Source organism: Perca fluviatilis, chromosome 10, assembly GCF_010015445.1.
Source record: "Perca fluviatilis chromosome 10, GENO_Pfluv_1.0, whole genome shotgun sequence".
Classification (NCBI taxonomy): Eukaryota; Metazoa; Chordata; class Actinopteri; order Perciformes; family Percidae; genus Perca; species Perca fluviatilis.
In genome coordinates this window covers 18,315,806-18,343,788 of record NC_053121.1, presented here as the reverse complement: position 1 = coordinate 18,343,788, position 27,983 = coordinate 18,315,806, and the positions used below count along the sequence as shown (strand labels likewise).

The 27,983-nt window shown below is 40.8% G+C and overlaps 1 protein-coding gene across 2 annotated transcripts; it reads left to right on the top strand.

Moving 5' to 3' along the window:
- The first annotated feature begins 13 nt into the window (after positions 1-13).
- kdm3b (lysine (K)-specific demethylase 3B) lies at positions 14-27,976 on the top strand. Of its 2 annotated transcripts, XM_039813346.1 has the most exons (25): positions 15-525; positions 12,609-12,773; positions 14,344-14,457; positions 14,882-14,987; positions 15,358-15,482; positions 15,881-15,940; positions 16,080-16,781; positions 16,895-18,092; positions 18,168-18,384; positions 18,539-18,753; positions 18,919-19,071; positions 19,275-19,382; positions 19,517-19,644; positions 19,745-20,042; positions 20,153-20,406; positions 21,018-21,290; positions 21,431-21,602; positions 21,727-21,817; positions 22,450-22,580; positions 22,700-22,819; positions 23,372-23,395; positions 25,144-25,283; positions 25,633-25,809; positions 25,936-26,070; positions 26,999-27,976. In XM_039813346.1, the coding sequence occupies exons 1-25, from the start codon at positions 313-315 to the stop codon at positions 27,077-27,079; spliced, it is 5,400 nt and encodes a 1,799-aa protein (XP_039669280.1). In that variant the 5' UTR covers positions 15-312; the 3' UTR covers positions 27,080-27,976. The 2 variants fall into 2 exon arrangements, with proteins under 2 accessions (XP_039669281.1, XP_039669280.1); XM_039813347.1 differs by lacking the exon at positions 23,372-23,395 and having other exon boundaries at positions 14-525.
- Positions 27,977-27,983: the final 7 nt, after the last annotated feature.

Genomic DNA, 27,983 nt, shown 5'->3' with positions numbered 1-27,983 from the left:
TCCGCAGTGCTGCCTGTCTACGAGGAGTGCGTTTGATTGTTGCAGGGCTCAATGGCGGACAGAGCAGGATAGTTGCGCTAGCACCGAGGACAATAACATCTCGACTGTGTGAATTCCTGGCGTGACTTGGTCCGCCACTGCGTGCCCTCGTTTGCAACGGTTCTAACGGGCTCTCCTTTGCACCAACGTTAAATACAAAGTCGCCGCAGCTATTTTCTGCTTGTCTTCTAGCATTCCTGAGTTTCCATCCTAAGCGGAGAAGTTACACTGTTCATGGTGGCTCACTGAAGGCAGCTAGCTTGCGAGCAAACCATGGGGGACTCTCTTGAATTGATAGGGAAGCGTCTTCTTTTGCTCCTCGACGACGGCAGGTCCGCGAATGGATCCGAGCCGGAGCAGGCTGCCTGGGCCCGGGACTTGCTCCGGGGAACAGTGCGGGCAGTGAGCGTCATCGGCCTGGCCGCTTCGGAGGTTAGCGGAGGAGAGGCGACAACAACAACCACTGCTGCTGCAGCAGGGCTGACGGTCAGTGTTTACATACAAGTGATGCCGTACTGTGTAGCTAAATACCTACCAATGTCTATATAAAATGTATACTAGCTATTAAATATGTATTCAACCGCATTGAACTCGTTTTTAGCCGTCAATGTTGGTGCATTTGTTGGCAGTTAACGTAAGCTCATGCATATATTAGCAAGCTACACGTCTCAGACAGTGAGGCGAAGCTAAACTCGAGGCCGGGGATTTTCTGGCCTTTGCTTTGTTCGCTTTTTAGCTTGTTAACGAATGACATTAAGCTCCACTAATATTGAGCTTAACCCCCTAGCAATCACTTGCAAAGCACAGATGCGGCAGAAATAACCAAACTATCACGATGTGGTGACAAACCGCTTGCAAGCAACAGCAAATAACAGCTTTAGCTAGCTAGCTCGCCAGTTCCCATCGTCAGCTAACGTTAGTCTAGTTAAAGGCCTCACAAGTTCAAACGAGGGTGAACCAGGAATTCTTTCGACTTAACTGTGGGTTCCAGATTGTTAAATGTTTAGACTAAAGCGCAAGTTTATTATCTAAAAAAAAAAAAACTCTTGTATGAATGAAATTAATCTTCTCAAGCTGCTTCCCCGGGCTGCGAAACTGCAGAGACATTTGAGATTTGTAAAAATTTGGGGAGGTGGTGGGTGACCTACATAACGTAACAAGTATACATTTCATAGCTAAAATCAGGTTTTTCATTGGTAAGCAATTATCAAGTTAAATAGTATTTATTTAAATTTACATTCACACTTAATTTTTTACAGAACGTTTAAAGATTTTAATGTCTTAAATATACACATAATACAGTGATTTCTTAGAACATAGGGTTAATTTGGTTAAAAAGCACCTATTTGGAGAATCTCAACTAGAGTGATGATTAAATAAATTAAATTGATCCCATTTGGCTATTGCATGATTATTAAACTAAATAAAATAGGCAATAGGAAAATAATCAATGAGGGTCCTTTGGGTTGTTGCAGGATGCCCTTTTTGTTTGTTAGAAATTAGTTGAATCAAAACAATTAATCTTAGATTCTCTCTCTGTAGAATAAGAAGGTGCACTTTTATCTATTGAAAAACAAGTCTGGCTCTCTTTTCTGATGTGTGCATTCACCAAAATGGATATTTACTGGAGAAATGAGGTCCATCAACGATAAACATTAATAGGGCTGGGGCTTGGATATCTTTTTTTTTCTTTTTCTTTTTTCTTCTCCCTGTCAGAGAAAGTATTTTTCTGCCCTGCCATTATGAACCTTGACAACATAGTCAATGCAATCATATTTAGCCAAGATCTTTGATTTACAGGGATAAAGGGGAGGTTGTCAGAAACTGGTTGGCTAGTCTCCTACTCACAAAACCTTTTCACTATAACAAATAAAACGAAACAAGTACACGTAGGATTATGCACCCGTTCAATGAGTCTGAATTCATTTTATCACTTTTCTGTCTAGAGTATGTCATGGGTCACCAGGTGTCGTTTCAGTTTTTGTGTGAAGAAAAAAAGACAGTTGTCATGGCTCGGTTTACTGATTCCCACCAACCTACTGACATGTGAATTGAGGTCAACCACTTAGGGCAAATGCTAGTTTTTCGATGTTACATGAGCTTGAGGAATAACCAGCCTGACAACTGGGATGTGTAGAAAAAAATACAAAAAGTTTACAAAAGTAAAATTTTTAAAGAGGTTTTGTTCAGAGGCTCGATTGAGTGGTCTCTGTGAAAAGGTGGCAGTGCACATTGCTGGCAGAAAGGTTTTACATTATTAGTATTTTGAGTACAGCTTGCTGATAATCAAGATATACCAGTATAATAATGTTCAGTTGTCATCTGAGGACTTAAGTTTTACCCATAGTACTTTTTGAGTTTTTCTCACAGATGTCAGTAACAAAAAAAAATCATTAAAATTTAACTAGCAGATCCAAATGAACCTAAAACTAAAAGAAGAATGAAAGAAGCCTGCATTATAATTTCATGTAATAATCCCCTTATATCTGAATTTAGTCAGACTAGAAGCAACACTCTGGCTCTGAATTTCTGACTAAAGACAGGGGCTTTTTTAAAAATCTTTTTTTACAAGAGAATAAAACCAAAACAAAGCCTCAACATTTTCTGCTGTGTAGACCTTCGGCAGTTCTAGGGTTGGGTACCGTTTGGATTTTTACGATTCAGATGCCGAACCGGTACTTTAAAAACGATTCCGATTCCTAAACAGATTCTTGAAAAACTGAAAAATGACATCAAAGAGAGGCTCTTTTATGGATTTTTTTTTTATATTGAAAAATATTTTAATTTAACAATATATTAACATTTTAAAGTACTTAAATATATAATAAGTAAACCTAAGTCACCTAACACATAACTACAATAATTTAACAAATAACAGTTACACTATTAACAAGTAACAACAAAATAAATGTTGAGTTGGTATGCCAACCAGCTTCAAACTTTAGCAGTTCTTTTGCAGAAAAATTACCATATTTACCTTCTCTGGCAAGATACTGCACCCAGGGTTCATACGTTTTGAAAAAAACTGGAAAAATTATGGAATTTGAAAAATGCAAATTCCAGGCTTGGAAAGGTTTTGGAAACCTAAAAAGACCCAGAAAGTTTTGGTCATGGAATTGTTTTTAACACAGCATAATAATATGTCATTAATAAATGTATTTTCACGTCGTCTTAACGTCAACATTCTATTCGGGGAGCGATATTATGAATCCCACTATGAACCACATAAATTGTCATTCATTTATGATATTTTTACGTCCGTTTCGGAGCGTGTACAAAAAGCCGGGATTGTGGAGTGCATGTCGGAGAATAACGTGGACACGCGCTTCACACCGCGAGTGGGCATGTGCGCCACTCGGCAGAAAAGGGAGAAAGAAAAAAAGAGTCTGCCGCTGTCTGGAGCGACAGAGAGAAAATATTTCAGTCGGAACCGAAATTTGCGTTCTAATCCGGTCCGAATACTACTGTTTGCGTACCCAACCCTGTGCAGTTCATAATAATAATGCCTGGCATTTATTGTTAGTAAATGAAAACAAGAAGTGGTCTTTTATGGCTGTGTATGTAAATGAAGAGAATTTTTGCTCCCTGCAAAAAGTCCTGTTCCAGATGTTAGGTGAATAGATGCAGATCTGCACGTGGTGGCACATATTAAGGCAAAGACGTGTCCACTCCGTGTAAAAATAATAAAAGGTTGGATTAAAAGAACATTAGCCGTAATCTCAAATTTTATTATTCCTCCTCATTAATGTATGGTCATGTCAGTTGGAGAGCTCTATTTTTGCTGGTTGTTTCCAAAACACATGAAAAATGCTCCAAGCAAGACAAAAAAGGTAATGGAGCATCACCATGGCTCAAAAGAGAACATGACACTGAGATACAATTTTCCAAACAAATCCATTTATGCTCCTGTTCCTTCTCTGCACCACTCGCATTTGCTGTTTGAGAGTTAGTTGTGGCACATTTTTCTGGTTCGCATATCATCGCACTTTGTGCCGTGTTATATATCGTGGAAGAAAATATCACTACACCATTAATTTAATATGGAAGAATGTGGAATTATTTGTTTTGTCATTTGAGTGAACCAACCGTATAAAAAGTGATTCACAAACGAGTCCTATTGTAAAGTATATTATGTGTGAATCTGCTAGTGCCTCTAGAGATTTCCCCCCCTGGCACTTGTCTGCTACAGCATTAATGAAATAGTACCAACTAAACGTAAGTTTCAGCTTCAATTTAATTTTTCTCTGTCGCTCACTCCTTCTTTCCATTCAACCCTAAGCAGGTTGGCTGGTCAGTTGCATAGATGGTGTTAATGAATAACATTCCCACCCTGAGTTCAAACAAATCTGATTTGACTAGAAGCAGTGACTGGGGGAGGCTGGCAAGACTGATAACAGTCCAGTCTGTTTCTCACAGCTTGCTCTGTTGAATTAAACGTTTGTAGTCAAAACCTTAGATGTATCTGTTGTGTTTTCCTTCACTCAAGCCGACAAAATAATAACCCTTTGCTATCAACTTTATAAATGTGACAAATAGGAGGCGTCATGGTGTGATAAGTCACCTACAAATCTTGCACACAGTTCACGAGAAGAGGAAGCCCAGCTGTTGTCAAGTTTACTTTGTGAAGTAGTTTAGATTTTGAAACCTTGGCTAATGGTTGTCATTGTTCAGTTGGATTGTCCATTGTGATTCAATGCATATCAGTTTTATTTTGTTATTTTGACACAGAAAAGAAGATGCATAATTAAAATATCTTTCATTAAGAAACAGGGTTATGTTCTGGATCTATTTCATTGTCTCATTAGATCTGTGGCAGTTTCAGATGCTACAGTATTACTTGCCCCTCTCTCATGGACTTTAGTTGAGGAACCTTTAAGCCAAACCCTTAAGCGGAGATTCAGACCCAAACAGTGCAGGGGGCTGCATTTGTTTGGGTGTGTTGTTTGTTTTAACAAAACAAAAAACAGATCAGTGTCACTTCTGCAATCATCTTGCATCATATCACCCACATTATGCGTGCAGTGTGCATCATATGGATGGGTACACTGCATATGGTTAACTGTGCAAGGGTAAAAGGCTTTCATAAACATCTACAACACAGCCTTGATGATGCATTGCTTTCTGACATATTATAAGATGGATATAATCAGGTCATCAAAAAATGTCCTTTGTCAACACTTTTAAAGTGATGGTTCAGAGTAATTTCACCCTAGGGTCCTTTGCACCATGACCTCGAGCCAAACAATCCCCCAGAAGCTTTTTACACCTGGGTCGAACATTGGGAGAGTTAAAGTTATCAGCTGAATAGCTTAGTGCAGGCCCTAATGGATCCAAGAGTGTATCTTGTAAATTACCCCACTAATAATGCCCGAAATGATACCAAACTTCTACACAAGTACAAATAGGTTATGTACTCATAAAACAAATAATTGGAAAGTTTGTAAGTACACCAGGAGTTTATTTAAATAACACTTGCCTGCTGGCTTCTGCTCTCTGCTGTTACCGGCAGTAAGACGAGTGCTTAGGGACGTCTACAAATTACAACACCGAAAAGAGATACAACAAAAATATTTATTAATTTAACTTATTTTTTTAAAGTGCTGTAGTACAACTAGCAGGAGACGAGTTATAATTGAGGTAAGTTTGGAGACACTACCTTATTTAATCATTAAATTAAAGTGTTATTTAAATAAACTCCTGGTGTACTTACAAACTTTCCAATCCATCGTTTTATGAGTGCATAACCTATCTGTACTAGTGTAGAAGTTTGGTATCATTTTGGGCATTATTAGTGGGGTAATGTACAAGATACACTCTTGGATCCATTAGCGCCCGCACTAAGCTATTCAGCTGATAACGCTAACTCGCCCAATGTTCGACCCAGGTGTAAAAAGCTTCTGGGGGGTTGATTGGCTCAAGGTCATGGTGCAAAGGACCCTAGGGTGAAATTACTCCGAACCATCACTTTAAATAATTTAAGAAAACAATAAACCTGAAAAGTTTTTATTTTTATTCTACGTAAAATAAAAGGAGCATGTCTAAGGCTAATATGCCGCCTAATATGCAAAGACAACACACGAGTAGGTCTAAACGAAAATGTAAAAGAAGCTGCCTGATTTGTCAACCACAGAACATAAATCAGAGGAAAATAACGTGATGTCAGATGCACATTAAGCAACAAATTGTTCAAGTTTGTGTTCTAAACTGCATCAACGTTAAAAGGTATAAATATTCAATCACGTATAAAACATATCTCTCAAAGTTTTAAAAGCTCTCCTTCAAGTGGCGCAGCACTTTCATATATCGCTGTGATGCGTGACATGTGTCCCACTGAGTGAGACACACACACACACACACATATAAAACATATCTCTCATCATTAAAGCTCTTCTTGAGCGGGGGGGGGGACTGCGATGGCAACTCCGCCCAGCTCCGAGTAGGGAGAGAGGGAGAGAGTCTGGTGTGTGAGACACACACACACACCTACACGTGCGATGGCAACTCCGCCCAGCTCCAAGTAGGGAGAGAGTCTCAGCCGTCCAAACCTCCCACAAATATCACGGAACAACGTCGGCATTACTTAATCCTATGACCAGTGTTAGTAACAGTTACCGTATGCATACGGATAGCCTACAACTTAGCTATTTGCAGCTCCCTAAATACAATGGCAAGCAGTTTTATAGATGAGGCATTCGCATTTTCCATTTGGACCCACAAATTTGCTTAGCTATAGTTGCAAGCACATATAGAGCAATGTGTTTCCACTTTCAAAGTGTATGGCAATATTTCAGCTAAGTAAAACAGTTAAAAGATGCTTTTGAAAGTTTAAAACTTACCGTTGTCTTGAAGAGCAGGCTTCTAACACTCTGCTAGTGGGGGAGGGGCAGTGCATGGTCTGCACATGAACTGCAGCGTCTCTAGCAACACAGAGCTGCCTGTGTGGACGCCTGTCTGTAAATAATGCCGGGAAAATCGGCGAATGCAGCAGCCGCTTATCGGTCGATGCCGATACACGTAAAAATAAACAAATATGGGCCCAATATATCGGCCGGCCGATAAATCGGTTTATCGATAATATGCAGGCTTTGCAAAGCGAAAGTTAAGTATTATGGAAACACCACAAACTTGAGAACTAACATGATACGCCATCACCCAGAGATTAACATTAAAGACGTGGACGAACAACAACCTAAAGTACCTAACATGCCAGTCAACCAACGCACTCTCTTTCAATGCTCTAAAATCCCACCGAACTCTGAACGAAAAGCTCTTTTTATTTAATAGTTTTATTTTATACTTGAATTAAATGTATTTGAAAGCTGGCCAAAGCTTTGCACTTTGCAGTTTTTAGTTGCAGAAGTTTTTATTTTTGTATGGATACATATAAAGTAATATCAGACTACATTTAATTTTTTTTCTTTTAAATTGTATGTCTACTGCAATCACATGGGAAAGGTAACTACATTTACATACTGTGACCGCTTTTTTAATCGAGAATCGTTTTTGAATCAAAAATCGATTTTGAATCAAAAATCGATTTTGAATCGAATCTTAAGCCTAAAAATCGATATCTTCTATATTTTCTGAATCGTCGGCACACCCTGATCTTTAGAGAAGCACAAGGGAGTAGCAACACGGAAGCTAAGCAACGTGCTGATGTGGATGGGGGCAGCAGCAAAAACATATTTTAGCCTCCTGAAAAAGGAGGCACCTAAAAACAATATCAAGCAGCGCTTTATTTAGAATATTTTTACTGCTTTACCTTGCCATCAGACAGCCTTTTCCTTTGGCACTACATTTTCTCAACCTTAGAACTGTATTACGCCGCAGTGTAATACAGTGGTTTATGGAAGAGACTGCAAAAACAATAAGATAAAAGTGGTTATGTCAGAAATGACGAAATGTCATGAGCAAGAGTGTACAGAAGAAGAACTTTTAGAGAGAGAGAGAGAGAGAGAGAGAGAGTGCTGTCTGGGCAATAAGGCAGGCCTGCTTGGTTCTTTCTGTGAACGGGCATAGTACAACATTCTGAGCCCTGTAGAAAGGCGGAGGTGGAGTCTGTGATTCTGGAGAAAGATTGTTGTCAATGTGCTACTTCAGAACGTTAGCATGTGCCAGATTTACCATCCCTCTCACTCCCACTGCCTTTCTCTTACACATCCGTGGCCTTTCCCCTACTGTCCTGTGCACAAGCATGACAGGAATAGTGTTGTGTGGCTCGGTCCGATGCACTTTGTTTATTTCCCATTTACAGAGCCAGGTCTGTGTATAAACACCTGATCTATTTTCAGGGCACTCACAAAACGGGGAGCTAGTGGACCGTGAGGCGATATTGGCTGAATTTGACAAAATGTGTATTGCATTAGAAAAATCGCAGACTTTACCTTTTTAAAGCTACAGTGGGTGGAATGCAAATAAACGGCAGAATTTGAAGTAGACCAAGACCTCTCCCTGCAGCTCTCCCTCGCCTCTCTCTGTTGCACGGGCAGTGCATGCGCGGAAAAGCCAATAGGAACGCTCTGTCTCTGAAATGATCTGTGATCGACCAAAGTCGCCCATCAACTAGAGGTCGACCGATTAATTGGCAGATTTTTTGGCTTTTTTTACATAATCGGCATCGGCCAATATCAAGCCGATTAATAGGCAGGCGCATCTGCGGGCAGCCTGGTATTGTTGTTGTTGTGGAACATGTGTTCGACGCACGCTGCCCCTAGAGTCAATTACCAGCAGAGTGAGCAGACCTCATCCAGTGCCTAAGGAAGGAGCTGTTCCTCGGAGAAAACGGTAAGGATTAAATTCTTATAAGTCGTATATATTTAATGAAAAACATATGACATGTTAGTGCCAACTTCGGAAAAAAAACATGAACAGGCGAACGGATCGTTCGGCTACTTTGGATATTGACACAATAATTAAGCTAGAATTTTGCAATCACAGACAGTGGATCTGAGACTTTTATTATTTGTTCTGTTTGTGTGTCTATATTTGAGAGGGTTGTCAACTCAATGCAGAGAAAGAAGTTGTAGTTAAAAGAGACCACCGCACCATAGGCTAGTGAAGGACTGGCTTTGCTTTGCTAGCGTCGTTGCTAGGGTTGGTACAGAGTAGACTCGCTGCTAATATGGCACCTGTGCCTTAACGACCCATATCTACCGGACTGAATAGCAACGCGGATTTCTGTACCTCATTTTGGCGGCACTGATATGCCTGCGTTGCTCTCTGATGTCTGCACGCAATGTTAGAATAACAGAAACATCGGCGGCACGTGACGCTAGTTAACATTACACTTGTCAGCAGCTAACGTTAGCCTACCATTAGCTAGCAGATGGATTAAACACAATTAAAATGCTGACAGCTAAACGGTGTAAAGTGTGATTTATTTCACTGTATAGGATCCAACAGCAGTATGTTAAGCAGCGTCTGCTGCCGTTGTTTAGCTACTTGTCTGCAGAACAACACAGACGATCGTCGTCGCGGTGCATTCAAAGTTGTTGTAAAATACCCTTTTGCCATGGTGGTTGTTTTGTCGTTCAACAGCAATTTACTAGTGAAATACGTTATTGTTATAAGTTATAGTTATTACATTATTATTAAATCATTTAATTTTGACCATATGGCCTAAAGTTGTTTTCCCCCCTTAATTAGGTTTTGTCCATTTGGCTTTGTCTGTCAATAAACAAAACAAACCAAAAATACATGTTTCAGGACAGTTTTTGGGAAGATGATAGAAACTTTTTAGCCTTGTATCACTTACAATGCACTGAATTATTAGCTAATTTATAAAACAAGTGTTAGATTTTATATCTATACCTATCTATAAAATGACTTGAAGAAACTTACAAAAATACTAACTTAACCTTGTATTTTCCCCCTTTTTTAGTCATTAAGTCTGATGGCTGAAAAGAAAACCACCCCCTTATGGCAGCGCTTCACCCAGCCAACACCAAAACAAAGAAATGCTGCTGGTTGCTACTGTGTGTCAGCACTACTATTGTTAAAATGGTCAATTTATTTTAATATTCTCAGCTGTTTGATAAATGCCGCTAAGTGCACTAAACTTTATCTTTTAATTGAAAAGTTTATTCGACAAAGTTAAATTTATTTTCTTTCTTTCTTCTTACCCATTTTGTTTATTTATACAATATATGTTTTTACATTATACATGTTTAATGTAAGTATACAAGTGCAGATTGGTGTTCAAGTGTTCAATAAATGTGAGAAATTTGAGAAATTTTGTGTATCTTAAGTACTTATTAGTGTTACATTTTATCTTTCAAATAGAGGTTAAAAACAAGCAAATATCGGCCAAAAATAATCGGCAGCATATATCGGCCATCGTCCGACCCTGATTTCAAAAGATCGGCATCGGCCTGTGAAAACCCATATCGGTCGACCTCTAACATCAACGGCTAGATTTTCTGAAGCCTGAATACGGAGCCATGAGTAGTAAAGAGAAAGTAGTTTTTCCTCTTAGCAGTCCCTCCAGAAAAACGCGATTATGCGATCGCATAATTCAATGCATAATCGGCCAAAGTCCGCATATTCATGCGGGGGCCGCATTTTTTTTCACTTTCGCCACATAAATTGCCAATTTCCGTGCAAAATATGCGGTGCTTGCATGATTTCATAATCAATGCATTTTCGTTGCAAAAAAGTCCCCCATATCTTAGCAGAAAGTTGAAAAAATGTTGCGTTTACTTCACACAAGAGCAGCCACTTTCCCCTGTTGCCATGGGAACGTTATGAAGTGACGTAATTACGCGACGTGAACATCATCGAAAAGCAGGTGTTGGAGGTTGTATTTGACATGTACTTTGAGTCTCTTAAGTTGGTATCAGAAAGCTGTCTTAATATCTGATGTCTACTCAAATTTCTTTAAGTGCTCCTGCTGTCTATATTATTAACGATTTTTGAAAGTCTGTCTCTTTTTATTTCCCTCTGTTTAGACTATTACTTTTATTTTTACTTTAATATTATATTATTTGTATATATTTTTGTATCTTATTTATTTACTTATTGCAATGACTGAATATCTGTAAACTATTTTTGGAAATTAAGTTTTAAAAAAGCAGGGTGTTGGGGGAATCCCTTTTTCTTCTTCTCTTTTCATCAAACTGCAGTTTTGCAAGTTCCTGCAATTTTTGCAAGTTCCCGTGTTTCATCGCATAAAATTGCATAAATATCGCGCATATTCCATCGCATTTTGTTAAGAAAACGTGCCGCATAATCAAGGATGTTTGCCCGCAACAATCACAAAAAAACTCAGCGTTTTTCTGGAAGGACTGTCTTAGACTACTTGAATTACAAGATGCTGAAAGATGATGGAATTTTTGCCCAGTGATGCCAACAATAAAGTGCCTACCACAGCAAATTAAACAACACTACAACCATAACAACCTATAATACAGGTGCAGAGTGGGTCAGTATTAAGCATAAATGCTGTGCGCAGTATAAATGCTGCATATTTTCATCCACATGTCCAGGCTATAATCATTTTCAAAAATCTGGGTATGGATGCATGTAATATTAAAAGAAACTACAGCAACAACCCTATTGAATAAATATAATTGTATATACTTTAAGTCAGCACAACAGACTAATTAATTATGTTTAATACAATCACCGGGAAAGTTTTTTAAGGCTGTGTCTTCCATTTTAAGCCACTTAATCACTAAAACCTTTTCTTTTAAACTAAAGTAGCTAGATAACTAATGATTGACAGGCACTCCTCCTGTGATCCTGCCAGAGGGTCTGTTCATGTGAGTCAGTGAGTCTTTAGTATCTGAAATCAGAGTCAGAAAATGCCAAGTAGGGCGCCCGGATAGCTCACAGGTTTACTCCTCGACTCAGCCGGCCCGGGTTCGACTCTGACCTGCGGCCCTTTGCTTCATGTCATTCCCCCTCTCTCCCCTTTCATGTCTTCAGCTGTATAAAGGCTAAAAATGCCCCAAAAATCATCTTTAAAAAGACAATGCCAAGTAAGTAATTTGCTTTGGTGCATCCATAAACATATTCAAAGGAAATAAACCATAAATGTAAAAGAAACGATAAATAAACAAATGTACAATATAACCGTTTAACAATAAGAAAAGAAGGCTGTATGGTTTAGTGCAGAATGTGCAAAAGTTCAGTATATAGTTTTCTTCCTAGCTCTTTACTTCCTAGTTCTAGTTTAGAAAGAAAAAGATGACAACACAGACTGGAAATTTTCCTTTTCTAGTATTCTCATTTTAATACTGAGTAGTATTAGTATGAGACTGTATTGTCACAGATATGAAATGCTCTTTCAGAGGAAGTTGCTGGTACACACAGGCATTACTTTGCTAGTTGACAACATTTTCTAATTAGCTCTTGGCCACTGAAGAGGCCCTGTGTGGCTGTCTGCTCTGACATATAGTAGCTTGCCAATCCACTTGCGGTCATTCTGTCTTTAAAAAAAATGGGTTATGTTACTTGCTTGTTACTTTAATTAGATTTGCTATAGTTGCAGTTGCTCAGGTAGCAGTCTTATATCACATATATTAGTCCTTATGTTTATGTCCTGTTTCTTTCTGTTTTTCCCAATGCAGGTATTTGTGGAGTTTGACAATGTTCGGCAGAGGTGTTCTTGGGTGCAGGTGTATGATGAGGGGGTGAAAGCCGTGTTGGTGGAAGACTCCATTGTTTGGGCCAATCCGAGTGATGGTACTGGGACTGCTGGATCCCCAGCATCAGCCACAGCCTGGCCTGCTCTGGTGAGTGCTCAGTTGAACAGTGTGAGTAAGCAGGACCATCTGCATCATGCATACAAGTCTAGCCTTGAAACGATCTGGGCTACCGGTTGAAATGGGGACAAGGCATTAGGACAAGGCCATCCATGGCTGCCAAATAGGCCCAATGCTATTCACCAACCCGGGTTCAATTTGAATTCAATAACTTTAGCTTTTATTTTGAGTATTCTCAAGTTTGGACCCTGACCATTACTAACTACTTTTAACACCTAACACTTTCCAGAATGTTTGAAGATTCACAGAAAATTGCTTAATTTGTTTTAACCCTCTTGACCCTGAAGCCTTTGTTGCTGAGCCCAGTAGAGGGCAACCTTTCACCCCTAAATGCAAAATGAGTTAATTTAGAGAGTAATGTTCTCAAGTGAATATTATGAGCAGAAACGCAAGAAAAAGATATGACTCACTATAAAATGACTAGCATGTTGGCATGGAGACCTTTTAGTGTAAACATAGTCTATATTTCTAACATTTAGGGCTGTCAAAGTTAATGTGTTATCGCATTAACGCAAATTTGTTTTAAGACCACTAATTTTTTGGACGCATGAAGCCCAGTGTAACTGTACAGTTCTCTGGTTTATCAGTGAAGTGTAGGAACTACATTGCAGACTGAAGCCTCTGAACCATGTCCAACTGGGGATCAATGCGCATCGGCAGGTCCGTGTTCTAAATGTCTGGTGTATGAAATGTCTGTATCCTCACTGAGCTGCATTTTTATAAACTATGATGGTCGTGGGTCACATCTCTCGCCCGCACAGAGGATTACATTAGCCTAAAATGATAATTATAGCCATACATATATTTTACAGTAACACTGCAAAATTAAAGACCGACAAACCGGTCCAACTAAAATCACGTTTTATTGAGTCAGCAGTTATATACAAACAATACTTAAGGTTGTTGCAGTAGCGGACCAGCTCACCAATCTGGCTTTCTGCCCCTGGTATGCACACCCACCCTGTAATGTTTGTAAACGGGAAACCCGTCTATGGTCCCCCAGTGGCTAGAAATGGCGATGTAAACTGAGCCCTGAGTATCCTGCTCTGCCTTTTGAGAAAATGAAAGCTCAGATGGACCAATCTGGAATCAAGGTTACCTCCCCTTTCTTTGCTTTCCCCGCCCAGAGAATTTGGCCCACCCATGAGAGAGAGGCATCATGGCTTTCAAATGAGCAAAGTGGCAGTTGGTCAAGGCCACACCCCCACTCTCCACCTTGCCCCTTCCTCTCCTCCTCAATAGCTACAGACACAGAAATGGCACATACTAAGGAAAGCTCATTGTGGGACTGGCTCTAGTGGCTGTAATTCTGCACAAAGGCTGAATTTCAGGAAAGAGACTTCAGATACAGTATTAGGGGACCACCAAGGTCTATATAAAAGCATCCAACTAGCACCATGTCATGGGACCTTTAATTGATTGACAGCCCTACTTAGATTACCTTTTGAAAAAAATCTGGATTCTTTTGCGATGTATATGGTTATCATGTCAAGTATTTTTCTACAGGGTGTAGGATTCATGTTGTTCCTTTTTTACTCAGGTCTTCCGCTCCCTGGTGGACAGAGTGGGTTTAGGATCATTGGTTCCTGTGGAGTATTTTGGAAACAAGAATTTTGAGTTCCTGCCTGATAAGAAAACTGTCCAGAGGTTTGAGGTGTGTATGTTTTTTTCTTTACAGTGTGTGTTAATCCTTTAGTAGTGTTAAGTGCTAGACTGATTAGTTTGTAAACCAGTTCATTGACATAAAACATTTTTTTATAATGGACTAATTATTTAGGATATTTATCAAAAATTACCTAAACACATTTTGTGGTTCAGCTTCTCAGATGTGATTTGAATACCTCTGTGCGTTTTGAGTGTTTAGCAGGCAGAATAAACAATTTCTTGGGACAGGGTATTTCTTATTACTGTTAACATGTTTAAAATGATAACCCAATGAAATAACATAATTTGTAGAAATAACTAAGTTGTAGTGCTGGTGTTTTTTCTTATAATATTGTAGTGTGAAGTTTCATTTTATTGCTACTATTATTACTGTACCACTATTTCAGGACAGTGTGGTTTGTGTCCTTGTGCAGGTTGATAAAGACATAAGACACCCTTTGCTGTTGGAGCAGCCCTCCCTGCAGGCTGCCATCTCCAGCTGGCGTACTGACTTTGAACTGCAGGAGATCTTCAGGAAGGGTGAGACTCAACCTTCAATAGTTTTTATGTTTTCCTTTATTGCCTCCATGTGTTCTCTGGGGTGTTATGTCTTAACAGTGTTTCACATGTTTTATTTTGGGGGACTTGCTCAAATTGGCAGCCTTGGAATTAGTGTTCATTTAAAATGCCTAAACTTGGCATGTGTCATCACATGTAGTTAAGAAGCTGATACGCAGTGAAAGCATGAAACAGATGAACTAACAACAGTGACTGTAAATCATTGTGTTTTCTAACGCTGGAGTAGGAACTTACTATATTGAGAGACTTTAATGCCTTAACATTTTCTAGCCTGGACTCTCGTTGACTGCCAGAATCTAACTCTTACTTTTCGCTGTTTTTCTGCCCATAGGTTCATACACTATTCAAGGACGCAGGGTTCGCGTTTACCAGCCGGAGTTTGAGGAGTGCTGGGCTACAGGACTGGTCTCACAGCACGATCCTATCTCACACATAATGGAGATTACCTTAGATAAGGTAGGTAACGCCTATGCTACAAGTAAAATTAGGATGCAATTTCCGGATCAAAATGCCTAAACCATTAGAAACTCTTTATGACATAGACACATTTAGATGGGAAATCAGTCCTGTCACATTCAGACTGGATAAGTTGGATTCAAATGACTGTATTGCCTCACTTCTTGTTTTATTTAACCACTACCTAATACCATTAGCTCTCCTACATTTAAAAAAATAAATAAAAAATAAAAACAGGATACAATGCTAAAGAAATTCCTCTGTAATGGGCGAAACCAAGAGTTAAAATGAAATGAAAATTGCAAAAAACTATCTTTTTAAAACTTATGTTTTGCCTAAATATATTTTGGCCATGGTGTGAAAGGATGCCACTTAAATACCACCTCTTGCTGCTGTAGGGAGAAGAAAACCAGATGGTAGATCCTCGTGTGATACATGTCATGCTGACAGAGGAGGAGGTAAGGTCGTCATATTATAAATCTATAATTGGTACTGTGCTGTATATTTTGTTAAAGCATAAAGTATTTTCAGCTTAAGATAAACATTTTTTTTAAATGTATTAACAAAATTACTTCCTAACATTCTCCCCCTCTTTAGCTTGGTAAGAATGGGCGGCGAAGGAAGGACAGTGAAACAATGAAGGGTGACAGTGGACGCAGACGTAGGACTGCCTCCGAAGGTGAGGATGACTTGAACTTGAAACGTTTTAAAGGAGCAGGAGATACGGAAGCTGATGGGCAAAACTGTGGCGATTCCAACAAAACTCCAGTGGAAGCGATGGGGATCTGGGGTGGCGAGTTGGGAGAAAGAGTCAGCAGCACAACCAAAAACGGAAGCTCTTCAGAAGGAACCTTTCCTCAGGGCAGAGTGTCGTCCCCCAACACCAATTCCTCACTCCAGATGGACCAGTTGAACGCTGCTCCTCTTCGTTATCCTGCCCACGTCAAAGAAAATGGTCGCTCACTCTCCACACAAGGGGCAGCAGACTCCACCACTGCCATTACTCATACCCCCACCCCTCCTCCCCTCAAACCAGCCCCCTCTCCCTTCTCCCCCACATCTTTCCCCTCACTAGGCCAGATGCCTAGCCTGGTCCCTGGAGCTCCAGCCCCCAAGGCCTCCCCATCCCCCCAGCCAGATCGAGAGGAGGCCTCCCAATCAGCTTATTCCAAAACAGCTGCTCTTGTTTCCCCGGGGCCTGTCACAATTTCCTGGTCGCATGACAGCGGCCCTAGTGTGGCCCTTTCTGCTTCTGTGGGTTTTAGTCCTAAAGCCCCCACCTGGGGAAGCCAAACTGAGGTAAGACGATCAATAGGATCAGTACTGTCAATACCATTATATGATGCCTTTGCAAGTCATCACAGCTTTTTTCTGTTATTAATCTACTTTTACTCTACCACATTGTTTCTCAGGGCTCTAAAACGGCATCAGGTTTTCGTTTGCCCCAGACCGTGCCCACTGCTTCTGTATTTGGAGATGTTACTTCTCAGACCAATGGAGCTCCTACTACTACAACAACCTCCCAGGACACTGCCAGGCCCTTTGGCTTTGGCTTTGGCGGAGCAAAGAATGAGACTCAATACCAGCAAGACCAAAACTTGTTTTTTCAGTGCATGACCCAGAATTCTGGGTCCAGCCCAAGCCTAGCTGCTTGTCATACCCAGTCCAAGGACACCAATTACTTCACCGCAGTGTCTGAGAGCCTGACTAAAGAGCCCCTAAGCCTTTTCAAGCCTGCAACAACCACTGAAGGGCTGAAAAAGCCCGAGCAGCCCAAAGTGCCTGAGACCCATTCAACGGGAAATGGTGTGCTCAACAAATCGTCATCGGCCTTCCAGGGCATGGGTGGCTCTGCAGCAGGAAGAGGCTCTGGTCTAAGTATTGGTGGTCTGGCTGCAGCCTCCGGAGCTCAAAATACTTCTAAGAAGAGCAGTAATAATGGTACTTCTGTGGGGGGCTTAGGGCTGCAATCTGGATTTAATACTTCAGATAGCCACCAGAACCTTTTTCTGCAGGCCTCCAAAGAGCCCGCTAATCCATTTCTGGCATATGGGGACAAAACCTCCCACACCTCCTTTGCTGGCCTCACAGGGGCTGAGCCACAGACCCTTGGTCTTGCCTCGGACTGCAAGCCAAACCTGTTCACTATGGCAGAGCCACCTAAGGGGATTCTGTCTTCCCCTTTCCCAGCCCTCTCAGCAACTGCTTCACCCAGCTCTTCCTCCTCTCCAGCACCGACCTCATCACAGAGGTCACAAAGTGAAGAGACTGTGACAAAGGAGGAGCAAGATGTTGGGGAGATGCCTACATCCACCTCAGGCTGCCCAATGTTTGGAAGCACTGAACCTGGTGGAATGGAGGAGGTCCCTGTGTCCTTTGACCAGACCCAGTCTCAGAAGTTTACCCTGGAGGAAAGAGGCCAATCGTCCAAACGTGACTCTGACTCCAGCAGCAACAGCGACCTGTCAGACCTGAGTGAGAATGAGGAGGGCCCAGAGAAAGGCCAAATCCCAGGAGGAACACCACACCCTGCCAAGGATGGGGCCATGTTGCAGAAAACTAAAGTCCAAGTGGTTGCTAAGGGCCGTCCACGTAACAAGCCTTTCAAAGGTAAGTCTTGTCCACTCTTTCTCATTTGTGGCGACAAGCTAAGCAATAGAATTAACACTAAGTTTTCTCCTCCAGTGGGCCAGTCTGTACTAAAAGACCAGAGCAAAGTGCGTCGTCTAAAGCAGTCTGGTGAGTCTTTTCTCCAGGATGGCTCCTGCATCAACGTGGCCCCTCACTTGCACAAGTGCCGCGAGTGCCGTCTGGAGCGCTACCGTAAATATCGTGCTACAGACGAAGACAGCGATGATGATGACGACCCAAATGTGGCCTGTCGGTTCTTTCACTTCAGAAGGTACACGTTTGTATGCTTGCGCTGTTTAGTGTCTTGCTTTGTGTATTTGAGCATCATAGAGGAAGTCATAGGGAGTAAACCAGAATAGAGGAAGCAATTATCAATCAACCAATGATGTGTTACTGCATTAACCTTTCTTTTTGCACGTGACCAGATTGGCTTTCACTCGCAAAGGTATACTGCGCGTGGAAGGCTTCCTGAGTCCTCAGCAGAGCGATTCCATGGCTATGGGTCTGTGGCTACCTGCACCAGCTGTCCAAGAGGGCCTTGACCTTGATACATCCAAGTACATCCTGGCAAATGTTGGAGACCAGTTCTGTCAGTTGGTCATGTCTGAGAAGGAGGCCATGATGATGGTGGAGCCTCACCGTGAGTATAAAGACATAATTTTAATCATTTAAGTCACATTTGGGGTGTTATCATGTCCTACACTTTTTCTCAACACTCACCCTGTCAGAAGTGTCTATTGTGTATGTAAACCTGTTTTTTTTTTTTTTTTCCTTCTTTTTTTTCTTGTTTTTACCTGTCCTTCAGAGAAAGTAGCATGGAAACGTGCAGTGCGAGGTGTCAGAGAAATGTGTGACGTGTGTGAGACCACGCTGTTCAACATCCACTGGGTGTGTCGCAAGTGTGGCTTTGGAGTGTGTCTGGACTGCTATCGGCTCCGCAGGAACAGGCCAAGGGAGGGTGAGTCATTTAGGAAAAATGTAGAGCTAAGTAAACCAGTTCACTGCAGTGTTCCTGTGTTAACCTAACTTGTTTTATATTATTGTATTTTTTTTTTATTACAATAATAGAAACAAGTGTTCACAGGGTTAATACTTTGTGAGATCTTTGGAGGTTGAGTGCATTGGAAACCCACACGTTGGTCAATATGTTCTTTCCTTCAGATGTAGATGAAGGTCTCGAGGATGAGGTTTTCTCTTGGTTGAAGTGTGCCAAAGGCCAACCTCATGAGCCACAGAACCTTATGCCTACGCAGATTATACCTGGGACAGGTAACATGTACATTATGATTGAATCATGAATCTATCAATCCTCCTCCTCACAAGCATCAAGTAATTAGGTATGTATTATCTTGTACTGGTACTGTAAGAGTTGTAATGATGATTTTATTGCCCTTCTCCTTTAGCTCTTTACAACATAGGTGACATGGTGCACTCAGCGAGAGGCAAGTGGGGTATTAAGGCCAATTGTCCCTGTACCAGTCGACACACCAAGCCTCTAGTACGCCCTAGTGCCCCCAATGGGATTTCACAGGTACTGTTTTGCCACATCATATTTTTCTTAGCTCTCCATTTCTACATTGTGAAAAGTGTCTAACTTGAAGGCTCTAATATTGTTGTGCTTGTCTCATTAGTCTACAACAAGCAGTAGTGGCGTCCTCACAGCTGCAGCTTCTGGTATTGGCACCACCCCAAAATCGGAGGGAGAAACGGCAGCGATCAAAACAGAAACTACACAAACAGCCGCACCATCAGACAGTGGGGGAGGAGAAAGTGTGGGTAGTACCAGTAACTCCACCAGTAGTACATCCTCCCCCTGTAACCTCACCCAGTCCTCTGCCAAAGAGCCACGCTCATCAGGAGAGGGCAACAGCTCTGCTCTGCATTGGTTGGCAGACTTGGCCACACAGAAAGCCAAGGATGACACCAAAGGTAAGTAGGAATAAGGAAATTCTGAATCAGTGTAATCTGAGAACATAAAAAAGTCCAAATTAATATTATATTTGATGTTGCATCACCATCCTCTTGCCATCTTCTTCCAGAATCTGGTTCACTTCGCTCCATGATGAGTCGAGACAGCCGGCCTCCCTTTGGCCTGGACTCACTCAGTGCCCTGTCAAAGCCTTCTGCCTCCAGCCCTAAGCTATTTAACAGTCTGTTACTGGGCTCCAGCATGGCCCAGTCCAAACCTGAAGGGTCCAGTCTCCGGGACCTGCTCAACTCCGGACCGGGCAAACTCCCTCAGGGGCCTGGAGAGAGTGGGGTACCGTTCCCCTCTGTCTTCACCTCAGCAGGCGTACGTAGAAAGCTTTTATCAATCCATGTAGTTTTATCAAGTGTACAAATGTATACTAAAAGATCAGAGCATTTATAGCAAGTTGTAATAAAACTGAATCATTTCAAATCACACTTTACACAGTGTATGCCTATTTATATTTGGAAAATGGTTAATTATGCCTATAATATTTTGGTGTATTTCAACACAAAGATAAATACATTTCTCCTGGAACTCTATAGAAAAATACAACCGAAAATGTTGATAAGGAAAGTACTGTGAATTTTCAGTCTCATTTTTGCCTTTTCATTTTCAATAATGCATGTAAGTGTAGTGTCAATCAGTGTAGCCTAAGCTCAGAATATAGTGAATCAACTGAAAACATTTTCAATAAGATTAATTGAAATTTTAAGAATACTAAGATTAGGAATAACTGAATTGATTATAAAATGTATTTCTGCCATTTACTGCTGTAGTAAAAGTGAAGCAGAACATTCACTTGGCGCAAAATGGCAAGGTGGATACTGGGAGAAAAAAAAAAGACAAGCCTTTACGTTAATCAAGTTTAAGTTAATTACCTGTATGTACAAGTACATAGCTGGGTAATCAATCATTTCTATTTCATCTGTCAGAGTGACAAGCTGAAGAGCAGCCTCCCAAACTTCCTGGATCACATCATCGCCTCGGTTGTAGAGACCAAGAAGGCAGAAGGCCGTCGGACCGGGGCCTCTGAGAGTGGCGAGCTTGGTGTGTTGGGGGGCCGAAAAGACGGCATAATGGGCCTTAGTGTTTTGGAACCACATACCTCACACTCCTGGCTCTGTGACGGACGACTCCTCTGCCTACAGGATCCCAGCAACAGCAACAATTGGAAGATCTTCAGAGAGTGCTGGAAGCAGGGACAAGTAAGAACTACAATATAACCCCTGAGGCAACTGTGGCAGAAACGTGATGGAGCTGAAACAAGAAATATTGCTGTTGAAACTTCCCCACACTGACTTCTGTTGTTCTGTCATCTCTCTAATCTCTTCTCTTTTGTGTCCAGCCCGTGTTGGTGTCTGGGATACATAAACGCCTGAAAGGTGATTTGTGGCGGCCTGATGCTTTCAGTAGGGAGTTTGGAGACCAGGATGTAGACCTTGTCAACTGTAGAAACTGCGCCATCATCTCTGATGTGAAGGTGCGAGACTTCTGGGACGGCTTTGAGGTCATCTCCAGTGAGTGCACAAACTATTTTTCCTAAATTATTCTTTTTTGTTTGGATTGACTGACTGATACGGTGTTATTTTAGCTCCCGTTTCTCTCAGAAATGGTCGTTAATGTGTTTTTCTGTGAATGCAGAGCGACTGCAAGATAATGAGGGCCAGCCCATGGTATTGAAATTAAAGGATTGGCCTCCAGGCGAAGACTTCAGGGACATGATGCCCACACGGTGAGGAACCCAGAAATATGTTGCTTCTTTTGTGTCTTGCGCATTAGCCAACCAAGCTACCCACTATATTCCCAGAGTGGGTTATTCACAAATATGTATTTTACTAATTATATATTATAATGTATATTATTTAAGGTTATAGTATATGAGTTATATCCCCAAATAAGATTCATATCTCACACGCCAAAATGAGATTCCATTTTTTATCACATAATTTATAATATGTGTCACTGGGCACATATGGAATCTGTTGTATTTATCAATAGATTTTTGAGACATTTCTCACATGCCACAATAGATAAATTTATCTTTTATTATATTGTTAATGTTAGCATGTTCTTTGCCATCCTGGTGCTTTGATGATCTATACCTCAATTTTCCTACATATGTTAAAATGTAGAATAACCACCATATTTTGGCCAAGTTACATTGACAAATGTTTGAAGTGCTCTTCTACACATGCCATAAATGCAAAAACATTTTTGTCAACTAGTCATTTCCCTTGTAAGATTAAAAAGAAAGTATGAATCAGATATTTTTTTTTGCCAACCAATTCATTTTTTGTAAGGCACAAAACACATTGGTGAATCTTACTTGTGTTGTTGTTTGATGTTCTATCATACTTTCCCCAGGTTTGACGATCTGATGGATAACCTTCCCTTGCCTGAGTATACAAAGAGAGATGGTCGTTTAAACCTTGCTGCCCGTCTGCCCAACTTTTTTGTGCGTCCTGACCTTGGACCTAAGATGTACAATGCCTATGGTGAGAAGGATAGTCTGACAGAACATTTTCATTCCCCATCAACTCAGATATCTCATCTCTTTCTCCCCCTCCCTCCATAATATATTTGTCTTCACTTTCTCTCTTTCAATGTCTTTCAGGCTTAACCTCATCTGAAGACAGGAAGGTGGGAACCACTAATCTCCATCTGGATGTGTCTGATGCTGTCAATGTCATGGTCTATGTTGGCATTCCTCAAGTAGAGGGAGACCTGGAGGAAGGTCAGTGGACTTAAACACACACTTTGTCCTCTCTCTCTGTCTTGTTTTGTCTCTCTCACTCACACTCACTCACTCTCGCTCGCACGCACACACACACACACACACACACACACACACACACACACACACACACACACTTAATAAACGTTTATTACAAGACACTTGTACAGTACACCATTAATTGAACTGCTAAATGTTTATCAAAAGCACAACTTACTCCTCAAATCACACAATAATTTCATTATGTATTATTTACAATATGACATGCAAATGATCAGATTTCCCCCTGTACCAAATCCAAGACATTGTATAAAATACATGTAGGATATAAAAGAAATAACTAATTTCAAACACTGGACATTATACTCTTGACTTTCATCTGATCTTCAACTGATCCCTCCTGAACAATCTTAAAGAATACTTTCAAAGATGTTTCCCAAACATCATGCTTTTACTGTTTTAGTTGCTTCAGGCTTGATTGGTTTGGTTAGGACCCTGAATGAGACCATTCAGTGGGTCACACTCATTTACATTCAAATCTCTCATTCACAGAGGCAGATATCGATGGACAAAAAGGTTTGTAGACTCTCAGTTGTATCACTTAAGTAGCATGCCCTTCTACTTGACTAACCTTCTTCACTCCTCCCCCCTATCCTCATGTTATTATCTGTGCAGTAGGGACCAGAGCACTGTGACCTATCTGTTAGTTTCTACTGTGGCATGTTTTGTAAATTTCTATGGAAATGCAACCTTAATTAACACCTTGAATTAATATAGGATGGCATTGAAATTTCTGTTGTTGCCCATTGGAGATCCTGACTTTCTTTATCCATGTAGATTTCAGGGTTAAGTGAAAAAATGTGTACTGTTTGGGATTCAGTCAATAAAGCAAGTGAAAATCCACAAATTGACATGAAGTTTACACAAGATTTCATGTAATTACTGGAAGTATATTCGGTCTCTTTTACCTTTTGTTGAGCTGTGCTCTGGTCCTTACACATTGGGAGAAAAGTTTGAATGAAGGGCATCTAGAATTGGCATCCCTATTCCCTTGCAGGCACACCCCACAACATGACCGTAGGCATGCTGTCCTCATACACAGACCCTTCTTCTTCTTCTTTTTTCTTCTTCTTCTTCTTCTTCTTCTTCTTCTTCTTCTTCTTCTTCTTCTTCTTCATAGGACCATGGGATTTTACACGCCCATCAAAATAAACACATTAACCTGGCAACTGAACTTGTCTGTGAAGGAATCATTTCTGACCAGATAATGACTGTGCCACTACACACACTCTCATTGTTATTATAAGACACCACGCTGGCAGCCTAGCTAAATGCATAAACATTGTTAAGTAGCGAAGAGAAACCCTGGAAATAAAGCTGAGCTGGTGACAAAGGGCAAACACAGTCATGAATGTGTTAGTTTTCACTTATCATCTATCGGAATAACTTGTAAATCAGCACTGTAAGCGTGACACAGTATCAGTATATGTTCATGCAGTAGAGTGGTAGAAGTGGAGTGGATGTAAACCTAATGTCAGTAAATGTGGTTGTGTAGTCTGTAACTTGTCCTTTTCTTTGCCCCAGTGGTTCTCAACTGGTCCAGCTACATGATCCATATTTGTCTTAAGTCACAACCCAGACATCATTCAAAAGTTGAACCATTTTCATAGATTTTTCAAAATTAATAGTTTAGTCATTTACAATGCTTTTACACACTAGAAACATTAGTCCTGTTATGGCATTTTCATGCTTTGCCAAAGGCTATTTTAGTAGTTTCTGTTTAGATTCATTTTCTTTTTTACCACAGTTCTTTGAGGAAAAACATGAACCCACAGTGCTGCTGTTTGGGCTGTTTTTGTTATGACAGCCACATGATGCAGCTGCAAACAGTATTTCAAAAGAAGCTCTGGAAAATCAGTGCACTTCAGAATGAAACTGTTATGGCCCACACACTTGCAGTTCACTTTTAATGGACCTGCAACCCAATACTGGGTCATGAGTCAGCAGTTGAGAACTACAGCTCTGTGCCATTTTTGTCAAAGAGTATGATGGATATTGATATACTTGTTTATGCTATGAATTATGCTATAAAGATGAGACATGCAAATGTAGTTTGATAATCTTAGTCACTGAGACATGATACGTCATCAAACTGGAATAAATAAGAGTAATCATATAATTTTGAAATGTCAACAATCATGGCTCAAAAAGTGATTCACGAGACCACTTAAAGAGGAAATAAAACTACTGTAAAATCTTGTCATCATAGAGACGCGTTGGTGCCCTGAATGTGTGTGTGTGTTTTTGTTTGTTCGGTCCTCCAGAGGTCATGACCACCATTGAAGAGGGCGATGTGGATGAAATGACGAAGAGGAGGGTGTACGAGGTAAAGGAGAAACCTGGAGCTCTCTGGCACATCTACGCTGCCAAGGATGCCGAGAAGATCAGAGAACTGCTCCGCAAGGTCAGCAGCCAGTAGATTTCTGTCTAAAATAGGATCCGATCTTTTGAGCTGCAGTATCATTGGCTGTACTAGTAACACATTTGAACCTCAGAGACAAGGTCCTTTACAAAGACAGCGATTAATTTAATGGAAGGTGCATTACCGATGGTCTGATGTCAGCAGATAATTATTGTAATGCACAAACAAAAATCAGATTGTGAAAAGAAAACTCATTATGTAGGCTGATCTGCATTACTTTAAGACTACGTACATTCTATGAATTTATGTTAATCTGAACCCTGATAAGTTTACCCGCTACATCCTTGTTTATTATACTAAAAATCAATATGCCATGGTTTATCTGTGTCAGGTGGGAGAGGAGCAGGGTCAAGAGAACCCTCCAGATCACGACCCCATTCACGACCAGAGCTGGTACCTGGACCAGGTGCTCCGCCGCAGGCTCTATGAAGAATATGGCGTTCAGGGTTGGGCCATTGTACAGTTCTTAGGAGATGCCGTATTTATCCCTGCTGGAGCGCCACACCAGGTCAGACTTGTTGTGTTATATTAAGGATGCTTGCTATATAGATATCCATTTATGTAGATGATTCAAGATCCATATTTATCTTGTTTCATTAACACGTTTGTTCTTTCTCTGCTCTTTCCTTCTCAGGTGCACAACCTGTACAGCTGTATCAAGGTGGCAGAGGACTTTGTGTCTCCTGAGCATGTAAAACACTGTTTCAGACTGACCCAGGAGTTCAGACACCTGTCCACTACACATACAAACCACGAAGACAAGCTACAGGTGGGTGTGCATTTCTCTCATGTAATTTCAGTGTAATGCATTCAACTAACTAGAGAGACTTCTGTGGCGGTAGTGCACAGAGCTCCCCACGGAGCAGAACAGCGGAGATCTGTCGAGATCCGCCACTTTTCACGTCATCTGACATATCTCCGTTCCTCCATGCACTGGTGCCACGGAGAATATCCGAACACTATTCATCTAAACACTCTGCCCACACAAAGATGACACAGAGCTGGATTAAAATCAGCAAAGTATCCCTTTAAGAATCATGGATGTTTCCAAACTTGGCATGCATCATTAAAGGAAAGTGAAAATAGACAAACATTTGGCTTATTGGGTAACTGACAAGAAAACTTTCTCCAGTATAATGCAGCAATATTTTCGGTAAACTGGTTGCTACCATATGGCTTTCCAGTAATATTACTTCATATTGTATACTTGTGTTCTTCTACTTACTGTATTCTTTGAATAGTTTGTGATTTAATTTATAATTCTGCTGTTCTTCGTCTCTGTTATTGACAAAGCTCTTCTACAGCTGCTCATGTTAGACAACGTATAACATTTGTGAGGTTTTGCTTTTTCTGTTAATTTCTTTTTGTAGAAAAACATGTTATTATGTAAGTTAAGTGTTGTAAAAAGCCCTGGTCAGTGTGAAGCCGCCTACACATGATCCGCGGTAAAAACGCAAGGCAGGGCGGTAGGGCAGGCAAAAGCGCAGGTATACGTATTGGAATTGGTTGTGCTGAAAGGTCAGCGGCAACGAGGTCAAAGTTGAAATCATTTGAACTTGTGAGTGCAGTGCTCGGCGGCAATTCCCCATAGGAAAACAATGGAACGGCCAGCGCAGAGAGGTTTTACCGTGGATCATGTGTAGTAGCTTAAGGCGTTTTTGTTTTAACAAACTTTTCCTGTCATTTTTTTTTCTCAGGTGAAGAACATCATCTATCACGCAGTGAAGGACGCTGTTGGAACACTGAAGGCCCATGAACCTAAACTAGCACGCCCTTAGTTCCTCTAACGTAATGCTGTCCGAAAACGGCCTCTGACGACCACTCCACTACGTACACAAACACAGTATACATTACATACTTACATACACAAGTACAGGCTGCAGAGAGCAGAGTACAAAGATAAAGTGTAGGTTCTTTGGGGGGTGGAAAGGTCTGGGTCTGGGTTTGGAGAAAGGGAACATTTGATTTGGGGAGGGATTAGACGGGGAGGGGCTAGTCAGCGCTTCGATGAAGGAAGTCCTTTATCGCTGTTACACAGTACGCTCAAACTTGTCTAGTTGTTTTCCAATTTATTTTGGATTAACTCTGTATTTAAGGTCAGTGTGTTTGTTCTGTTGTTTTCATTGTATATGTAAGATGTGAGAGTAAGGGAGGTAAAAGCTGACGTGCCTTTGGAGCAAAGGTTCAGCTACCATATTAGCGACTGACAAAATGTGAGTACTGGGCTAACTTTCCTATTTTGATGACGTTATTATTTTTCTTCGATAGGAGCGAGGTTAACTTGTTTTTGTAGATTTTTTGTTGTTGGAGTTTTTAAACAGCTCATTGCTTCTGCCGTCTGGCTGAAATGAATTTGCGAGGCAGCCAGTGATGGGAAGCAGACCAAATTTTTTAGTTTTTTTATTTAACTTTTGGAGTAAGAAGTATTTTATTTTTTTTTTTATACACCACAAGGCAATGATCAGGAGGACTTCAGAGATGGCAGGTTTAATTTTTTTTTTTTTTTTGGTCACCTGTCTTTGTCCCATGGGCTTCATGACCTGCAGACTTCCAACAACATTGTTCAAGAATCACAATTGCAGCTGAACAAAACTACTGGCCATTAACATTGTACCAATATATATATTGATCTTAGCAGTCTGTTTGATTTTTCACAATAAAGTTTACAAAAACTACTGTTTG

Coding starts and splice junctions, on each gene's coding strand:
- kdm3b (XM_039813346.1), top strand. CDS start 313: ATGGGGGACTCTCTTGAATTGATAGGGAAGCGTCTTCTTTTGCTCCTC. Junction 16,782..16,894: donor CCTGGGGAAGCCAAACTGAG/GTAAGACGATCA, acceptor ATTGTTTCTCAG/GGCTCTAAAACGGCATCAGG. Junction 20,407..21,017: donor CTGTCTTCACCTCAGCAGGC/GTACGTAGAAAG, acceptor TTCATCTGTCAG/AGTGACAAGCTGAAGAGCAG.